The following is a 21,137-nucleotide window of genomic DNA, read 5'->3' on the forward strand; positions in this document are numbered from 1 at the left end:
CAGTCTCATGTGCTGTAGTGTAACATTTCAGTGTAATTTCTAAAACTAACCTTCTTATTATTAGTTTCCATATTAAGAAAGTAAAACACTTGTACAGAACATCTCTCGTTTCTTTGACCCCAAGCTCTCTGGGAGGCTTGCAATTCAAAATACTTTTGTCTGGAATTGTTTTCTACTGCATAATTCTAAATATTTCTTGAAGCAGTTTTGTTTTCTGTTTAACTGTGGGGGGTTTTTAGTGCACTTTTATACTGTAAATGTTCCCTCTGTTCAACTACCTTCTTGTAAAGATTCAGTGGTCTCAAAATACTGCCTTCCTTACCAATGTAAAATAAGTGAGGTCTTCAGAAAGGTAGTGAGATAGTTAATTTAAAGATTTGTTTTTTGGTTTTCTTCCCAACTGTTTCACTTAAGGAAGGGTTACAAATGAGTAGCTTCAATTCCAGATAAATTAAACTCCGATGTGGTAGGTAAAACAAACCTTGAAATCCTAGAAGATTAAAGTACCCTAGAGAGCTATTTTTTAAATGAGTGCTGAAGCAAGCTACTGCTATATTACAATAAATGCACTAAGGGTAGGATTTAGTCCCCAAGACATAATTGCCTCAGATTTTACATTCCTGAAGCTACCTGCACAGACTTGACAGAAACAAAAGTATCTATGGGAGATTTGTATCCAAATGAAGCAGAAGTAGGATGTCAAGCTGAATAATGTAGAGCAGATAAAATGGCTCTAGACATCTATTTCAGACAGCTGAAGCCTACCTTACAAGTTGTCATGGTGTGCTTTCCATGCTTCCCCAACCTGACCTTTTCCCATAACTCTGCTCAAGCGAGGACCACCAGTGGTGGTTGTGATGGATGTGTCTGGTTGTGATGGCTGCATCCAGCTCAAAGCAGATTTGAGGGAGACAGATAAGGGTTAATTTATGGCAATGCGCCCACCTGGCCACAGTGCTGGCCAATGTCCGACTCAAGCCAAATTTGGAATAAACTAACACTGCAGTTAGTATGCAAATATGGCTGAGTCAATCATCTTATTCCATGAATAGTGGACAGGCCAGAGCCCTTTGAGCTCTCCTGAACAGCAGCAGGTTGCACACCAGAATCTCCCCTGGAGCAGGGATGCCTCTCGAGGTTACGCCTTGAGGTTGAGAGAATCCTGATCGCGTGAGATAGTCAATAAATGAATCGGGAATATACACACTGAAACTCTGGAATCCTAGCTAAGTGATATAAAGGATTGATTGGACATATATAATCCTTTAGACATAAACCACTGACCAAATCTGAGACTATGTGTGGATCCATCTGCACCAAGACTCCTCTCTGAGAAAGAGTTTAGAACGCCAAGGGGGTCCCTCTCTGAACCTCATGATTCAACAGGAGGGTCTCCCTAACAGTTTTGTCTGACCCTGACCCTGTGTAGTAAACAACCAGGTGTACCTTGACATGGAATCTTGTGAATCCACTGTCACATTTACCATTGATTGCTGTTAACTCAGTGTCATAGATCAATAAAATATATTGTTGCTTCTCTCTTGTGAGCTAAGTGTATCACTCTTTCTGTGACACAAGTCTCACAAAACATCACATTAAAAAATAAACGAGTCTTGCAATCTGACATGAAGACAACAACTGTCATGGTCACTGCTAAAAGCTGAGATTCTTTAGAGTAAAGACACCTAAGGAAAACAAGGTAATCGATTTAAGAAAGAAAACAGAATATCAAACAGGTTAAGCTTTAGTGCCCTTGAGGTGGTCTAAACTTTACAAAGCCCTACTCTCCATAAAAAAAATGTTTTTCCACGTTTAGCTTCTTCTAAGGAATTATTATATTGTTCTTTATACAGAAACTTTACACTTTCTGTACTGGATTAGAGCAGACATTCATTTTATTCAGTTCTTAAAGGAGCTGGAATCAGATGATTCGGAGTCTTAACAAGGTCAGTGTAGCTTTACCAAGAAAAAAGCTAAAAGGCTTTAAACATTTAACAAGCTACAAACAGAGCCATAACAATAACAATTGTGTTTCATTTGTTACAGATTATTTGTATTGGCGTACTTTTGCTTTGCGTGACAAAAAAAGAATGGCATTCTATCCTCTCCTAACCATTATCTATTTATCCTAATTCCACCATTTTTATTCATGCCTAAACTTTTTATTTTTCTTGTAAATGAACATCTTACTATTGAGACCAATCTTATTTATTGCCTAACTTTGAATCACTCTTTTGTAAAAGAACCCACACATTCATCCTTTTCTCCTTTTCCCATTTTAAATCTTGATATTCAGGAAATACCACTAAAGCACAGAAGGAAAAAAAAGGACCAATTACACTAAAATGACACAGTATTATTCTAGCCGTGCTGAAAGTTTTGCCTAGGTTTAAGATGCTACTATTAATTAAAAAAAAAATTCTTCTAGGAAAACTGCTAATTAAAAATCAACATTCTTGATAAGAAAATACTTTCAATTTTGGTTATGTTAAAACATTAACATACTTATATTTTGTTTAAAAATGTTCAATTTTGCTTTTACTTGTACAGTTAATAAATTAATATTAGTAAATCATAAATAAATAGCCCTGTAATAAACTAAGCAGCCTAGGAATCTGATAGTTGATACAATACTGAAGAGAAGGTAGAAGACAAACATTTTTCTTCATTCTTAGTACAGAGTAACTACAAAATAAATTATTATCTGCCTAAACATTTTGATCTCATCTTCTAAGGATTTCTCCTTTTACACTGAAGTCTATCTATTCTGGATCAAAATAAAATTATTTTGCAGATTATTTTGCTCTTACCTGCCGTAAAGTACGTGCTACTATACTTTCAAGCACTGGTCCTCTGTCTTCATGCAACAGGTGAACTTCATCGAGAATCAAGAGTTTTACCAGCTGAGAGAGGGCGACATCACCAACACTTTTTCTTGTCACTACATCCCATTTCTCTGGAGTGGTCACAAGCATCTAGTAGAGCAGAAAAAAAACAAATATTAAGCATACAAAAATTAAAATCCAGATTCAAATTTATAAAAAAAAAAGTATTTTAATATACAGCAGAACAAATGCAATGTGGAACTTAACAAAGCTATCTTATGTTTTACCTACTTTATATATGAGCAGTTTGCTGCATCTACATGTGCTGGATGGTGATTAGTAGGATTCAGTACAGAAAACCATGTGGAAATATCAGCTAATATCTTCAAACTACTGTGCATCATATGTATACATTTTCCATATTACGATAATTAAGCAGCTATCCAGAATCAGCTCCTTATATAATCTTGTGAATCATTTAACATATGTGTCCCACTAAAAATTATCTGTGATAAAGTATTTCTGTCCGTCACCATAGCACAGTAAGCACCTAAGCCCACCCCTTATATCTAAGCTTGCGCTTTCTCCCTCAGACTTAGTCTCAAGTTGTACATTTAGGTATCTTGATCCTTGCACTAGCAACACAAATTAAATAACTTCCACCAGTCCTAGAAAAGGAAACTTCTAAGCTTTACTGTTTCATGTAGGTATGTCAGTGATAAGTCTAAATTTCTTGTATGCTCTTGCAATGGTTTCTCTTTTTGCATAAATCCCTGTGTAACAGACCATTAAACAAATAAAACTGAGGTACGTTCAATCTCCAATTGCCAGACAATTGTAGTACCCTTCATTTTTCACAATGACAACCTACTCAGCAGTCATCTCATGCGACCTTAAGAAAAGGATTAAAGAAAGTAGCATTTTTGAATTTAAAATCAGACAAAGTCATTACTCTAAAAGAAAGCATCTCACTCCTCCCCCAGAAAATTCTCAGCAGCTGGTTCAAAACCAAATAGAAACACAAATTTCTCATACACCATTCAACAAAAATTATTTCTTATTTAAGTGTCAACTGCTATGTATAAAACTGCCATAGAAGTGAATCTCGTCCACTGAAATTCAGTAGTAACTTGCCTGCAAGTTATGACTCTGGTTTAAGGGCAATTATCTTTCGCCACTTCATAACAAATCTAATTAATCACTGTGTAGCAAAGCTTGAGGTTTCTGGGACAGGCACAAAACTTATCTTACAGTCTCACTTATTTAACAAAAAAGAACTTAGAACTATTAAAATAAAGGTTACTCTGTAACTTTGCAGAAATAAAAGGAAAAATTCAGATTCTGTTGTCCCAAAATAAAAGCTTAGATATTGGACAAATCTTATTCAGGTGATATCTAGAGCAAAATGAATGCTCTAATGAGTAAAAGAAGACAAGGATTGTTTATCTTGATTGAAATGAAACTTTAAAAAAAAATAAACTATCAATTATTGAAAGATATTAAGAAATAGCAAAATGAGGAGACTTCTAACAGCTCTGATAAATAGGCATTATACTAAAAGAAAACACAGCCCAGTAATTATGAACCTGAAAGTGGCTCATGAGTATAAATAAGCTTATCAACTTGAGACAGGATCTAGAGAACAGGACACTTTAAAAAAAATTCTACTGACACTCACCAAATTCCAGTCAACAATCTTAGATTACCTTATCCTATAAGAGGATATACATGACAAATGTATATCATGATTAGAAAACTAGGTTTTTGATAGAGCTTTGAAAAAAGGAATTCTAAACTGCAAGAACTTCCTACTTCTATCAGTATAAGTTTATTTGACAAAGTATCTTTAACTAAACTGCCAATTTCCTCCCCCTCCAAGCACGTGGATTAGTTTATTCTGACAGATTTCGATCTGAAGATTATTTTAATACAAATTTTAGCATCAAGACCTTTGACTCTTAGAGCAATATTACATCTATATTTTTCCTCTCAATAAATATTTTTCTGTAATTCTACTTAAAGAAAAAAGAGCGAACAATTATAAATAAATTTTAACATTTAGTATTTGATGAACCCATGCTTCACATCACAAATAAGGACTGAGTCTACAGCCAGGAAAACATGCATCTGATCCCTGTCAGTTATTTCATCATAACCACATTTTATGGTTGGGCATTCTCTTAAATTTAGATGTTCAGAAATAAAACAGTAAGACTACACACTTGTAGATGCTAAGGCTTCTATAGCAAATATAATACTGGTAAGTCCCTACAAAAGCTTAGGCACACAACACTTGGTTTTGTCTAATCAGCAGTTGCTGCATTGTAAGCAGTCATGGTAGAAAGCTACAGAACCCCACAAATTAAAAGAGCTGACCAGATACCATCAGTATCTGATTTCAAATTTGACCAGGTAACATAAACCAAACAGAATATGATTCATGACATTTTCTAAAACAAAATCTTATTATCTGTGAGACCACAATGTACAAACAAGAAAAATGAAGATTGCTCCACTAGATCTCAGACTGACAGAAAAAGAAAACATCAAGACAGTTTAGGGGGACTGCAAATGTGGTGCTGTGAGGTATACAAATGATACACATTAATGTTAGTACCAAAACCAGTTTCTTAACACAGAAATTATAAAATGGAAGGGGTAAAAACACTGAGTAATTATGAATAATGCTTCAGAAGCCTGGCTAAGAAAAACATATGCAGAGTGCTAGCACAGATTTATCATACCTTTCTAAAAATTGCTAGTCTGAATTTCAGCGGGAGCATTTCTTCCCATCAGAACATTCAATTACCTCAACTACCATCAGTATAGTATTAACAGCTTCTGGAAAGCAATTGATTTGCTGTCTCAACGTTTTTGGAACCCAGCTGTACAGACTTCATAGTTCCAGAATCAAGGAATGGTTGAGGTTGGAAGGGACCTCTGGACATCATCTTGCCCAGCTCTCCTGAAGTCTAAGGTTGTGAGCTTGCTTTTTGCCATGTTCCTTCTGCTCAGGACCCTGAACTCCACCATGTCATGGTCACTGCAGTCAAGTCTGCCTTTGATCTTCACATCCCCAACAAGACTCTCCTTGTTGATGAGTATGAGGTACAGCAGAGCACATCTCCTCCTTGGCTCCTCCATCATCTGGAGGAGAAAGTTCTCATCAATGCACCCCAGGAACCTCTTGGATTGCTTACATCCTGCTGGCTGTGTTTCTTTCAAAATATTATAGCAGAAAACACATGCATTTATGAATACTTCTTTCTTCGCTTTATGTCTACAACATATATCCTGAAAATGTTTAATTATTTTCCTCAGAGAAATATTTTTTCCGGTACTGCCTTACAATATTGCTCCAGTCCAACTGTTTTATGATCAGAATATATCAGTGTTTACTAATTACAAAGAAGTACTCTTGAAGAGACTTTCTGATATTACAAAGATGTTCCTGCCCTATAATAATAAAAATTTAACACATGACTCACTAATTCACTAAAATCACTGAGAGAGTGGTGATTTGTGTGGTGTTTCAATGTTTTGTTAAAATATAACTGGGTGTATTTTGTTAGAAAACAGAGGTTTTTCAAATGCTTGTACTCCTACAAAATAGTAGGTGTAAAAATTTATGTCCATAATTTATCAGTTGAACTGTAACACTACTACAGATGCAACTGTTATCACTTTAAAATAAGCCATGTCAACTACAAAAAATTAGCAGCTGTACTTCCACAGAACACTAATTAGCAAGCAGTGAAGAAATATATTTAGCAATGCATATTAAGACCTTAAGGTGTGAAATACTACAAATGCAAGCTACTTAGCTAATTTGCTAACTAAATTGGCAACATTCAGATTGCAAGTTTGCTTTTTTTTTCCCCCCTCATGTCAGTCATGTTATCAGGATATATACTTAAAATGGTATCAATAATTCTTCTGTTCCTGAGTGATGACTGAATATTCATTTTAGCGGTCTTTTACTTTGATTGTCTTTTAAAACAGCAGTGTTATGCAAAGTAATGACCTGAACTAAAAGCTACATGATATACTGTCTCATTCAGTAAGACCAGAGACCTCCATAGAATATCTTGCCAGAAAAAAAATGATTGGTTCCTATATTTATTTTGCAAATACAAATTACAGTTGAGAAAAAAATTCCTCCAAAAAACCTCAAACAAATCAGCTTTGTAGTCTCAAACCATAAATTGAAATCAAGTATATAAAATGCTAATTAAAAATATCAGCTAAAAGAAAATGTTGACTATCAGCAAATGTTAACAAAGCTACAGATTAATTTTTCAATTAAAATAATAAACAAAGTAGCATTATGATTCAGCTCATAATTAGTTTTAAATGCAGTAGTGGCATTTCTTTTTAGAATTAATTTTCAGAGACAATGTATTTTATCCAATTATAAACTCAAAACTCAGACTCAGCAAGAGGATTCTGCTTTCTGTTTGTGGGGCAAGGGAAGGACAGAGCAACCACGTCTTGAAACATCTTTTTAATATTTCCTTTTTTTCTTATTGTTTTTCTTTTTTTTTTTTTTTTTTTACTTCAGTTATCAGCACACTGAGAAGGGTGTTCATTTATATTGCTATTTCACCACTTCACCTCTTTCAGTATTGAAATAGCTAGAAAATAAAGTGTCACATTTGTTTAATGAACTGCAACTCATGCAAGACATTTCAATCTGTTTTTTTGTATTAGGCTATGGCTGAATAGAAGCGGGTTAACTGTCAATATTTTTACTGTCAACTTAAATTTCTCTCCACACATACGAATCTCCTTTTGCAATGCTTCTTGGATTACTATTAGTAACTATTCCACAGCGACTTTTTCTACTAGGGAAAACATGGGTTTATCACAAAGTCCTCTGTCTTAGGTGAGGACTGCTGCCCAATTTCACTTTTATACCAAAAAAAGTTAAAAAAACCCCAAAAAAACCAAAAAAAACACACACACATAAAAAAACCCCTAAACCCAACAAATCTTTCAACACTAAATTACTTAATTTAGCTTTTAGACTAACATATCCCTACATTATTTCACCTAATGTTCAGTTAAGAACTCAAACAAAATAGTCTAATTACTTCACTTTAAAAAATGAAATCAAAAGGGATGACACGAGATGATAATTTCAATGTCCATTTACAAAATTTCAACTGTGAAAATGCATTTTTCTATAATTGCATGATTTACTACTTTTTGTCAGTTTCTTTTCAGTCCACTTAGAAGCCAGATTTCATGGTAAGAGGAATTCACATCTTCACTGTACTTTCAGAAGTTGAAAAGTGCTGATTTCGCTGTTGTGGTTTTTCTTAGTCTGAGAAGGCTATTGGTATCACTGAAATCAAATGATCTTCCATTGATTTCTTAGAGTCTAACAGTAATTTTTAGCAGTTGGCACAGTCTGCACGTTTGCCTTTTCAACAGCTCACCTGCAATCCTTTGAATGTTTCTGCTGCATTAAGTTCTGACAATCATGTCTTGCACATGACTAATATCTGATTTCTGCTTGAATAATTCGTGCACACACTCCAAGGTTAGTAAAACTACAGTAATTGCCCCAAATTCATACTCCCACAGGTCCAAACCACATACAAAAATATTTCAGGAAAAAACCTACATAAAATATTTAGTTATAACGTTTCACACTACACTGCTTTTAAGTTCTTCAAGATCATTTTGGAGAACAGTTTTCCCCTCTTTAGCCACTTCAGTCTCCAAGTATGTCTGACCTTTTGTCCCTTTCAAGATATACAACAACAAATCAAAACTCAGAAAAAACAAACAAACAAACAAACAAAAAACTAAACAAAACCAACCTCACAGATAACCTTCTAGTGACTATGATTTCCAGAAAACAATTAGAAAGACCTAGGTCATTCTTCCTATCTGTCAGACATTGCTAAACTGGAACAAGTTGACCTGGATCTCAGGTTAAACATCAACTGGGACGATAGAAAGGAACTGGTGTTCCATTTTTGTTTTGGACAACAGTTGGTTGTAAACCATCAGATTAGTAAATTAAATTCTCCCTGCCCTGTTATCTCAAAAGTAGATTCTCAAAATACTCTACCTTACCTATGTTCAAACCTTTCTGGAAGGTAAGGCATCATAAATAAAGTAGTATATGGCGAATTTTAAACATGCTCTCATTTATGTTTTTGCTTTAGCAGACCTGATAATAACCTAAATCTTGAGACTGACAATGGGTTTGTATAAGTTAGCATATTGTGACTGAGTAAACACCCTACATGCCAAATCACACCTTTGGCAATTTGTCTTCAATCAGATTTTTGTAAGTTTTTATTCCTGATGCACATGATAAAAAGAATTCAACTATTATTTATACACAAGACTTTTGAATGAATTGATGAGATGATCACAAAGGAGAGAAATTGTTAAATTTCTGATAGCAGAGATTTTATGGATATTCCTGAGAATAAAAATGAAACATGTCCAAAAAACTGCAGGAACAGAAGAGTGAAAACTAGTCTGCTGTAATCAGCCCCATTCAGAAAGCAGATCTTGCCACCAGCGAGCTGTTCAATAAAATAATTTTCAGAAAATGAATACGAGTGAAGGCTTTTGTGGAACTACAAAATTGGTATCAACCATTAGATTTTAAGTCCAAATAAAGAATTGCCAAACCTATAGGCACTAGAATTAGCCAGTAAAACAAACCCAGTGGATTAACTGAATTGAATTGATGAATTAAAAGCTCTGAGTAGAGAAGTAACAAAGATGGCAAAAGGTGTAGGGAATTCTGATGGAACACTACAAAGGATGCACATAACAAAATCTTTTGAGAAAATCTCTTAAAACTGCACAAATAGAGCAGTTGCTCCACCTCCCACATACTTAACTCATCTTCAGCTTAACATTAACTTCTGTGTTTAATTTTCCTGCTGTGTTCACAAATGAGTTATGAGAAGTAATTCTTTATAGAGTGTTTCCCAGAATCATGGTACCCTAAAATGTTTGAGGGTTTTTTTGTGTGTACGGTGTTTTTTTGTTGTTGTTGTTGTTGTTGTTGCCTGTTGGTTTCGTTTGTTTCAACAGGCTCCTGCAAAGATGATTAAGGGAGTGGAGCACCTCCCTTATGAAGAAAGGCTGAGGGAGCTGGGTCTCTTTAGTTTGGAGAAGAGGAGACTAAGGGGGGACCTTATTAATGTTTATAAATATATAAAGGGTGAGTGCCATGAGGATGGAGCCAGGCTCTTCTCAGTGGCAAACAATGATAGGACAAGGGGTAATGGGATCAAGCTGGAACACAAGAGGTTCTGCTTAAATTTGAGAAAAAACTTCTTCTCAGTGAGGGTGACAGGACACTGGAACAGGCTGCCCAGGGAGGTTGTGGAGTCTCCTTCTCTGGAGACATTCAAAACCTGCCTGGACATGTTCCTGTGCGACCTCACCTAGGCGTTCCTGCTCCAGCAGGGGGATTGGACTAGATGATCTTTTGAGGTCCCTTCCAATCCCAAACATACTGTGATACTGTGATACTGTGATACTGTGAAACTTTAGGGCAAAAATTGTTAGAGATGACAAGCTGGTGTGCAATGGCATGTAGAAGTTTTCAGAGAAGGTGGGGAAGATATATTTTTGGAGAATTTTTCAGAGAAGCAGCAAATACTGGTCATCAGGAATCGCAATCACTATGAACAGTGGTCAATTTTAACACTAGGCTTTACCATTACTTAGAAGAACCAACCTCAGCAACAGACTTAATTCTCATCTATACAGGAACAGATAAGCACCCTGCTATGGTACACGAAGTTTTTCTACTACAACACAGCTATAGCTCACCATAGATTCCATAAAATCATCATCCTGTATGGCTATGAGTACCTTACTACACAGGTTCTTATACTGCACTGATAAATGCAGTATGCACGTCCTTTCTAGTAAACTATTACATTAATATTCTCTATCATTTGTTTATCCCCATGCATAAGCACATGGTATTTTAATATGTCTTTACATAGCTTTCTATGACACAAAAGGTGGAAAAGTACCTTGTACTTTGTCTGAACAGTGCTGATAATTCTAAGTATCAGCACTATTCCAGAAATAAGCCTGCACACTGCCACACTGTAAGCAGAGGAGCAGCAGTATGAACTAACATGCAGTTTCAGTGACTCTCCTTAACATAAGATGTAAACATGTATGCCTTTATTATATCAGAACTGTACATACAATGCTACATAAACATACTTTCAAACATTCGATCTGTAAGTTTGAATTCATATTATTGTATAAAGTGGGCATTAATATCTTTCATTCTTTCTAGAAAAAAACTGCAGAATAAACCTCAAGATTATGATCAACAAACCCAGAAGCCTCCACATAAGGAAAATACTGTGTATGTCAAACGATCACAATAATAAAACTTGTTTGTTATGGGAAGTTTCCAAATGGAAATTATTTTCTCAAAGCTGGATCAAGATCCACAAACAGTTCATGTCATCGGAAAGTGCTACTTTCTCTTTGCTTTGAAATCATTAGAATAGCTGCTAAATAAACAGCAATTACTCTGTTTATAGACAGTTACCTCTCTCTGTGAAGTTAACAACATTAGTTCTCCAAACATTGATTAAATCAACAGGAAATTCACGTTTCCACTGTCATTTAATTATTTATTTACCTTACCCTCTTAACAGCCATTTCTTTTTCATTTTGCATTAACACATCTTCGTACCTTTCCCACTTTCTATTAAGCAACCCTCTTAATATTTCAGTATCCTTAGGAACGGAGAAACAAAACCAAATCTTGTAAAATCTACCCAATGCCTATGGCTATGTGAGCATCTGTCCTCTCAAGGCTACCTCCTGTGCTCCTCCTGTGCAATGACCTGAGATGCTCATTTTGTTACACTTTTTGTTGTTAGCACAAAAATTTCTAATTGAAGATACTGCAGCCAAAGCTAAGGAAACACAAAAAGACTGAAACAGCTAAAATACGGCCTTGAAATAACTGAAATACATATTTCTCCATTGGAAAATGTATGTTAGGTATTTTAGAAATTTGCCTTTTAACAACATAAAACAATTATTAGATTGAACAGAAAATATTCAATCATTTGCAGATTAAAAAGAATTATTTTACTGAAATTAAATGTGATGAAATAAAGCACCATTACAAATATGGGAATTCAGTAAACTTACAAATAGGAGTATTTTCTGAAGTGCCTTGATAAGGTGTATATATAGTTAAAGAAAAGCATATTTTATGTATGAAATACAAGCTCTAAGGACCCAAAAGCATCAGAAAGCATGGAACCAGCCTCCTTCTACGTTAGTGCCTGTAGCAAGTTTGTTTCTACCACAGTGATTCATCATGGACAGAGAGCAATAAAGAATTCTGATCTAGCCACTCCTGCTTTCTTGTCAATATTCGAAGATGCTCTGTCAAAGATCTACTTCTGCAGATTTCAATTGATCTTTATTGTTCTCACTTTGTTACTGGTCTCTCTTCCTCTCCCGCTTCTTTACACACATCTATAATTTCCCCTTACCATGCTTGAAAACAGCATTTAAGAATATGTGTCTGATCCTAGAGGGAGCTTTGCCCAGTCACAGCCAGCACTTCCCCATCTGCTGACAGCTTTTTGGCAAAGGGGCATGAGTAAACTACACAGTTTACGCTAGTTGCACTAAAACTATTTATCTTGGTGCTTTGTTCCAGCAGAAAATTCACTGCAAGAGCTTTACCTGTGCAGAACTGGAGACACAGAAAACTGCACCCAACTACACACGTCCACCCCAGAGCAGCCTCTCATCGGAATGCAGAATATTCTGCAATTCTATAGGGAGAGCTGCTATGCTGGGGCTTTGTACAATTTGGAAATATTTCACTTCTAATCAGTGGTACTTTGGAGCTTCTCACAAACTTTAATATTAGATACCTGATATCACACCCCACAAGGGACACTTTACCACTTCGGCACTCTGAGGGAAACCTCCATCAAAACTTGTTACAGGAGCAGCAGCCTGCAAGTCACTTACATAATGCTGGTTTTATTCCTTTTTTATTGCACTCTTCCTCTGTATGATTTATTCAAGCATTTCACAAAACCTCATGTGAGCTGGAGCTCAGGCAGGGAGTGGAATAAACATATAGAAAGTAAAACAGAGGGCAGCAATTCAAAACAATTTGAGGTAGGAAGCTAGGAAATAATCAATAATGAATATAAATATTTTGTTTTTCATAAATCAGAGACAACCATCTGATGCTGTGTTTTATACAGTTAAAACAGAATTACGTCTCTAGTAAAGCAGATTCTTCACAGTACAACAATACGCAGTTGAGCAGTATGCCCATTTGCATGAACACATGATGTTATACCAAATCTTAACATGTATTTACAGGCTAAAGTAATGCAACACACGATCACGTATACATATATATAAAACGTATTTTAGAAGCATTCGATAATAAGACCATACTTACAAAAATATCTACATAAAAGATTGAGTTTTTCATGTTAGAAAGACTTACAGAGGTGCATTATATTGATGCATTTTAGCAGCAATCAGTAAGCCCCCAAAGCTAACACCAGTAATCAATCAACAATAGGTCCAGAAATCAACAAGGGCACAACAAAAATTTTAACAGCTGTCACTCATAACTCAATAAAATGGCAAATGATTTTTTTAACAGAAGCAATGTAACTTTGTTTACCATGTTTTATTTAATTACATATATATATGTGTACTATATATTTTATTTTATAGATATATTATATATATTTAATTATTATTTTATTATTTTATAATTTCATCCTAGGAACTCATATACTTACAGATGATTTAGTTCCTTTAGAGAACCCAGCTTAGTCCACCTAATGAAAAGGCAACTGATTTGGAGTATATTAGCACACCTCCTTAGCAAAGCAAGATACTTCAGACACATCTCATATGTATTGTTGACCTGATTTTATTCAATATTATTTTATTTGTTGTATACTCAGTTTCACAGTTATGATTAATAGATGTAAGTTAATACATTAAGATTTAAAATTTTATGCTTTCAGTACAGTCCTGAATGTCCCAGCGATTAAAAAATATATAAGCTCCAACACTACTTTTAAACCTCAACAGAATGGACTCCCAGAGAGTCTAAATAAACTGGAATTAAAGCCAGTACAACCAGTCAGGCTGATGAACTGGATAGAGGAATTCCTCTTTGTTGCTGCTGTGAAAGCACTGAAGTCTTTTATATTTTTATGAAAAGAATACAAAGCTTTACATGTGGAGTAGATACATAAATCTGAGGAGAAACTATGGAAAACAATATACTTTAAGATCACAATAAGTCTACTGAGAAGTAATATGATAAGAGCACCTGCTCTCCGTATTTTTTTCTAGGAAATAAAGAGTCTGTTTGGAGTCAGTACAGACCTTATATTAACAAAAATAGTGAGGAAGAACAGCTTGCATGCTTCGTAAAATTCAGCTCTTACATTGTAAAATATATAATTAGCCACTCAGCCTTCAAGTTTAAATAACGATCTAAACGGAGTTTGATCCAGAACATTACCCTCTTTTCCTCTTCGCTGTTAATCAGTTCACTAATTATAGTGATACTAACCTCTGATATACTACTGTCAGGTCTGATTGATGCCAATAGCTTCCTTAATCAGATCTGACAACTTTCGGCAAAAGCCTGTCTCCTGAGACACTGCATCCAGCCTGCTTCTTTTCAAGTCTTCCCAGTGTTATTTTGCATTTTCTTTTCCCCCAGCCCCTTTTTCATACCGAACAGAGATACAGTAAAATAACAAAAAAACATGACCGTAGAGTATAATTGTGTATGTTTTTAAACATAATTATAGCAATATCTGGGCTAAAGTTGATAGTTTATTTTCTGACTAAGAATTTACAAGAAAAAACTAACTACATTTTTTGGAAGCACACTGACATTTCTGAGAAACTCAATATTGTTGCTTGGTTGGTGGTTGGTTTGTTTACTTGTTTGTTCGTTTTTCTTTTTTCTCTCAAAGCTGTGAGGAAAAAGGGTTTCAGTTATTCCTCCTCTGTTCTACAGGGAAACTTTAGGCTTGGGTTGCAAAGCTTTGGGAGACAAAGATAAAAGACTACCTCAGCTACCAGTTTTTCCATTATATTTATGCTGACACACTTTTAAGGCTCAGGCCAATGGTCCTATGTTTCTCATTATTAACTGTAAAATGTTTAGAATAACTTTTCATGGCATAATTATAATATTTTATTTATTTATTTATTTATATTTTAAGATTAGCCAGAGTAGGGGAAGAGAGTCTGTGTTCCTTTTCCTGTTACTTGAAAAAAAAAATCAGTGATCAAATACCTACTCTCTGGAAAAGAGAGAGAACTTTTTTTCCTAAAAACTGAGAAGTGAGGAACTTTCTTCAAGAAGCCCTTGTTCCTGATCAGTTCTCTGCCCCTGTTCTGCTCCTGTAAAGCATTACACGGGACATGGGTTAACCCAGTATTATGTGAAAATTGACCAGGTTGCAACAGTGACATTTTGTTCCAAATGTATCCTTTTAAACACAGCTTTACTCAAGAGATTTGTTTTCTTCCAGAGATTTGTATGAAAGCAGATGAAAGTAATTTTTTTTCTTAAACCTTTTTTTTCAAGAATCAATGCAAATCACTGACTTAGAGGCATACTAAGTGTAAGCTGAAGAAAAGTTTCTTGGTTCACCTGGGACGCTGATGTTAAAAAGATACTGCATGAATAGTCAATTTTTTAACAAATGTTCACCAAATGACAACCCAAACACCACCTCATTTGCTTTCATGCAAATGCAATTTCATGAAATTTGCTTCCAACTCTACACTCCAGAGAAGATTATGTATGCTAATATTAATGATAACCAGTGGTGAAGGTGATTGCAACACACCTAGAGTATGATTGCCAGATTTATGTTGTTCAGTTAACTAAAAACTGGGACACATTTTGGAGTTCAGCAGGATGGTTTAAGCACTGGGAGGAAATACCAACAGTTCACTGTTGCAATGAAATTCTCAAACCAAATGGTGTTCCAATAGGAGTCTGTACACCTCAATACTATTGCATATAGCCATTAGTGATCCTAGTGACAGACTAAAGATTATAATCATTAAACTTTCAATGGATATTATGCTGCAAAGAGCTGTAAATGCATTGGAAGAATAAGTAAGAATTTAAAAATGCCTTAATAAGTTAAAGAACAGATGCATTAATGGATTAAAGTCAGTAATACAATCATAAGAATCTACACTGAGGATGAGATTCATCTTGCCTATTTTACCTGCTAATTTAGGAATTCACCATCTAAACTAGTTGTGCAGGTTCCGTCTAGCTGTTTAATTTCATCCGTCTTAGTATGAATAGGTCTTAGAATTTTTTTGTCTGTACTGTTCTCCCTGCAAGTCTGCACAACCAGTTTGGACTAGTTGCCTAACTTTTACATGGTTAAAGCTAAAATAGATTAACCTGATGCTCAGGAACTACTATCTCAACAAATTCAGGATACAAAACAACTGGCAAGACAGTAGTTGAACAGCAAGAAGAGAAAGAGCAGATCAGTCTGCACGGGAACCAAAAATGCTATGCTGTTGCAAAAAATGAAACCTTGGAACAGAAATGCTGTTATTTGGACATGCTAAATAAACCTTGCACTCTGCTCAGCAGCAGCATGACCTTGGGGCAATACATTATGTTTTGGGCAACTTAATTCAAGAAGAGCAAACCAACTGAGAGTCCAGAAGTGAAAAATGAGAATGACTGAACATAAATGAAGCATGACCTTTAAGAAAAGTTTAAATGAATTGATGCTTAGGCTAAACAAACATGACTGAACAGAGATAACTACAACGACAAGAGTCCTCAAAAAGCAAACAGCAGTGGTTGGGGAAGACAGTCATTCAGATAAGGAAAGTGGTAATAAATTTTGAGTAGGATTTATATTGAAAATACGTTTCTGTGAAAAATAAAAACCCCCCTTCTAACAGTGAAGACAGATAACCCCTGAAGGAGATTCACCAGGAAGTTTAGGAAAGCTCCATGTTCAGGGCATTGGAAGATCAAATTAGGCCAATATTTATCAACAGTGGAATATTTGTATTACATCTGTTTTCACAGAAGGACAAATTAGATTAATTCTCATAGTATTTTGTACAGTTTTAAGAGCAGCTTAGTGTAAATAAATGCAATTAATATTGCATTCACACCACGGCAAATGTCCTCAAAACTTCAATCAAAAAAATATTTAAAATGTCAATTCTAAGAAATATATATAACGTATATACTAAATAATATATTCTAATTATACTCTATATTAATAATTTCATATGATAGTAATACAGACTTTGCTAATACTATATGCGATAATATATACTATTACATGCTTTATGCTAATAAAATACTTTTATTATTATACGGACATATGTACTCTAATTCTATTGTAAATTAGAGAATATTTCAATATAGTTATTATATGTGAAATCACTCTTTAGTATCAAAGATTCTTTAAACAATTTTGTAATGTAGTATAGAAAAGTCTGTACTTTTGAATGCAGTCAAATTTAGCAAGATTATCTGCAATATTTTCAAGTACGACTATGAAGCATAATGTGTTTTTTTTTGTTTGACAAATAGTCATAATAAACGCTAAACAACCTAAAATGTTCTGTAACGTGCAAAACGACAACTCAGAGGACATAAATTTTAAATTGCTCTGATGCTGTTTCATAATTTACTCGTATTTTCAACTGACCAGAAGCAGTTAAACTTGAAAAAGAGCCAAAAGAGGCAAACATTCCCCAAGCAACCTGTCCTCAACTCTAGTCAAATAAAGCTATCTTTTTGCAGAGGAATATTCACTCAGCAGGCACAGATGTTATTCTGCAATTTTTACATCTAAATCAAAGATAATTGGACTTCTGAGTACCTTTAAATTGTACTCCCGGAGAAGGGTCTAACTTAATGCATCATTTGCATTAACTATAAAAGACTGCTGTTTTATCCTGTAAAATTTACTGTGCTTAAAAAAGTATTTGGAAGTGCAAAACAGTTACTCAGTAATTTTACAGACACGTAGATACCTTTTGCACACAACCTTTTTAGCTATAAAGACCATTAAAGCCAACAAAATAAATCATTCTTCCAACTTCTTAATAGATAAAATATTAATGATAATAGACAGTCTTGACATTTATATTCCTACAAGTTTTACTGAATATTACATCCTCAGTGCCAAAAAGTCTCAGAGACAAAAACTTACAATAATATGTTATTTGGTGTTTTTAATAAATTCATTAATTATTCATATGCAGATGACCATTAGTTCATACCATGAAGTATTTCAATTTCAGATTCTTTGCTATTAATTTAAGAACTCCAGTTGAGGCACTCTTTATCATTTCTTATTAAGATTCATTGTACTTCAGAATTTAACATTCAGACAATATACTTAAAGGATTTTTAGTTGCAATTTTACATATAAAAGTATAAAAACATACTGCCTATTAGTCTCCTATCACTGGAAAAGAAAATCTGAAATTTGCCAAAATGTCATCTGTAATCATTATACGGGAACACTACAACAGGCAAAGTTCCTTGCTCATATTTTATTGATACACGCAGTAAATATCACATAGGCAATTTCATCAAAATATACTAATATTGATTTTCACAGAATCACAGAATGGATAAGGTTGGAAGGGATCTTTGGAAATCTTTCATTCTAAACTCCTGCTCAAAACAGGGTCACCCAGAGGAGTCTGCTCAAGACTGTGTCCAGTCAGGCTTTGAGTATCTCTAAGGTGAAGACTCCCCAATTCTATAGCAAATCTTCCCATGTCTGACCACCCTCACAGGAAAAAAAATCTTATCTTTACAGAGAATTTCCTGTACTGCAGTTTGTGTCCATTGCTTTGTCCTCTCACTGGACACTGCTGAGATCTGGCTCAGTCTTCTTTAGACATGAATACACAGCGTACTTACACACATAGCTCAGATAGATGTGATCATTCTCATAACCAGTCTGAATGATCCCATCTTGCTTTGCCTCTCCTCATGTGTCAGATGTTTCTATGCCTTAATAACGTTCAGGGTTCTTTGCCAGACTTGCTCTAGTATGTCCCCATTCCTCTCATAATGGGGTGCCCAGAACTGGACCCAACACTCCAAACATGTCTAAACAGGGCTGAGCAGAGGGGAAGGATCACCTCTTTTAAGCTGCTGGCAACGCCCTTCTGAATGCCACCCAGACTGAATGCGACATTCTTGGCTTATGTTCCATTATGTCCACCAGAACAACCATATCTTCTCTAGGAAGCTGCTTTCCATCTGATCAGCTCCCTCGCCTGGACTGGTACGTAAGATTGTTCCCCTACTCCTGTGAAGTACATGGCATTTAACTCTGGGATTCCATGAGATCTCTGTTGGCCCATTTCTCCAGCCTGTCAAGGTCCCTCTGAATGACTATAGAAACATCTGATTTGTCACACACTCCTCCCAGTTTTGTACCATCTGCAAACTTGCTGAGGCTATGCTCTGTCTCATCACAGAGGATCACCAAGACCTTTCAAAGGTAATTGAGAACGACTTCACGATGACTTGACCAGCTCTTTCAGGACTTTTGGGTGCATTGACTTTTATTATTATCAGCTTGTTTGCATGTTCCCTAACTTGACTTTCTCCCACCAAGTGTTGTATTTTACTTCTCTGGACTTTCCCATTTCTCAGGGCCCTCAGATTGCTGAAAGCCAGTCCTAACAATAAAGGCCGAAGCAAAGAAGGCATTTAATTAGCTCGGCCTTTTATAGGTGCTTTGTCTTCAGGTCCCCTGCCCATTTAACAGTGGTTTACCCCAGTTTTTCTTTTGCTGTACACCCACAGAAGCCTTTCTTGTTGCTAACATATATTCCTGGTCTTTGGCTCCTGTAACCCTGTCCCTTCATGCTCAAACAGCAACTAAAATCCTCCCAGGCCACCTGCTCCTGCACCCACATGCTTCTTTTCTAGGTTTGCTTTTTGCCCTGAAGGCCTCCTGCCACTCTTGTTTTGACTTCCCGCTCATCAGGATAAACCACTCTTGAGCTTGGAGGTATCAACTAGGAATAAGAAGTTGATGAATTGCTGGAGACTCTTGAAGTGTGAAAGCCTTTGAGTTTTCCATCTAGATTAAAAAATATTGAGGTAGCTTACTGAACTCATTAGTATCATATTCTCATTAAGTGATTTACAATGGAGTGTGGAAAATATTGCAGTAACTTGCTATTTGATCAGTTTTCAACACCAGACCATTTAAAAAAATAATCCTACATGAAATAATACCCTTACACACAATGCACTTTCTAAAGCACATTAAGTGAAGACTGTAGCTTCTACATAAGAGATTAAAACTCAAGAATTGTGCTGCATGACATAAACACATTAAGCTAACTGAACTTATTACAGCTACAATACTGGATCTACAACATTGGCATATTAGCACACAACTGAATTAAGTCTTTGAAACTTTCCACTACAGTAGGAACTCTCCTCTCTCCCCCTCCCCCCAATACCAAGGTGTCATGGTTTAACCCCAAACAGCAACTAAGCGCCACACAGCTGCTCACTCGCTTCCCGCTGGTGGGATATGGGAGAGAATCAGAAGAATAAAAGTGAGAAAACTCATGGGCTGAGATAAAAAAAAGGTTTAGTAAGTAAAGCAAAAGTTGTGCATGCAAGCAAAGCAAAACAAGGGAATCATTCACTGCGTCCCATCAGCAAGCAGCCATCTCCAGGAAAGCCGGGCTCTGTCACATCTAATGATGACTTAGGAAGACAAATGCCACCACTCTGAACATCTTCCCTTCCTTCTTCTTCCCCCAAAATATACACTGAGCATGACATCATATGGTATGGAATATCCCTTCGGCCAAGTTGGGTCAGCTGTCCTGGCTGCGTCCCCTCTCAGCTTCTTGTGCACCCAGCACTGCATGCAAAGCTGAAAAGTCCTTGCCTGCTTAGCAACAATTAAAACATCAGTGTATTCTAAATACAAAACACAGCACTAAACCAGCTACTAGGAAGAAAATTAACTCTATCCCAGCAAAAACAGGACACAAGGTTACCATATCAATATAACATTTATCTGTTTTGAGAGACATAGAAGTGAATATGACTTGGCAAGTATACAGCTAAATAAGATGGACTGTCTGAAAAACAGTAAAGGAAAATCAAATAAATGGAAGGATTAGGAAAGAAATCTTGTGCTTAGCACTATGCCTTTGACATGAAGAGGTAACCTTTGGTTTTTGATGTCACTATCTAAAGTATTATCTTAA

At 35.6% G+C, this 21,137-nt stretch overlaps 1 protein-coding gene across 4 annotated transcripts in view; it reads right to left on the reverse strand.

Annotated features, from left to right (window-relative positions):
- Positions 1-21,137, reverse strand: part of ASCC3 (activating signal cointegrator 1 complex subunit 3) — a 266,295-nt gene that overhangs the window by 162,128 nt on the left and 83,030 nt on the right. For all 4 annotated transcript variants that reach the window (XM_065056591.1, XM_065056589.1, XM_065056590.1 and 1 more), the window contains exon 11: positions 2,811-2,975. In XM_065056591.1, the coding sequence (XP_064912663.1) occupies positions 2,811-2,975 (165 nt within the window). The remainder of the gene's footprint in view (positions 1-2,810; positions 2,976-21,137) is intronic.

Source organism: Columba livia, chromosome 3, assembly GCF_036013475.1.
Source record: "Columba livia isolate bColLiv1 breed racing homer chromosome 3, bColLiv1.pat.W.v2, whole genome shotgun sequence".
NCBI lineage: Eukaryota > Metazoa > Chordata > Aves > Columbiformes > Columbidae > Columba > Columba livia.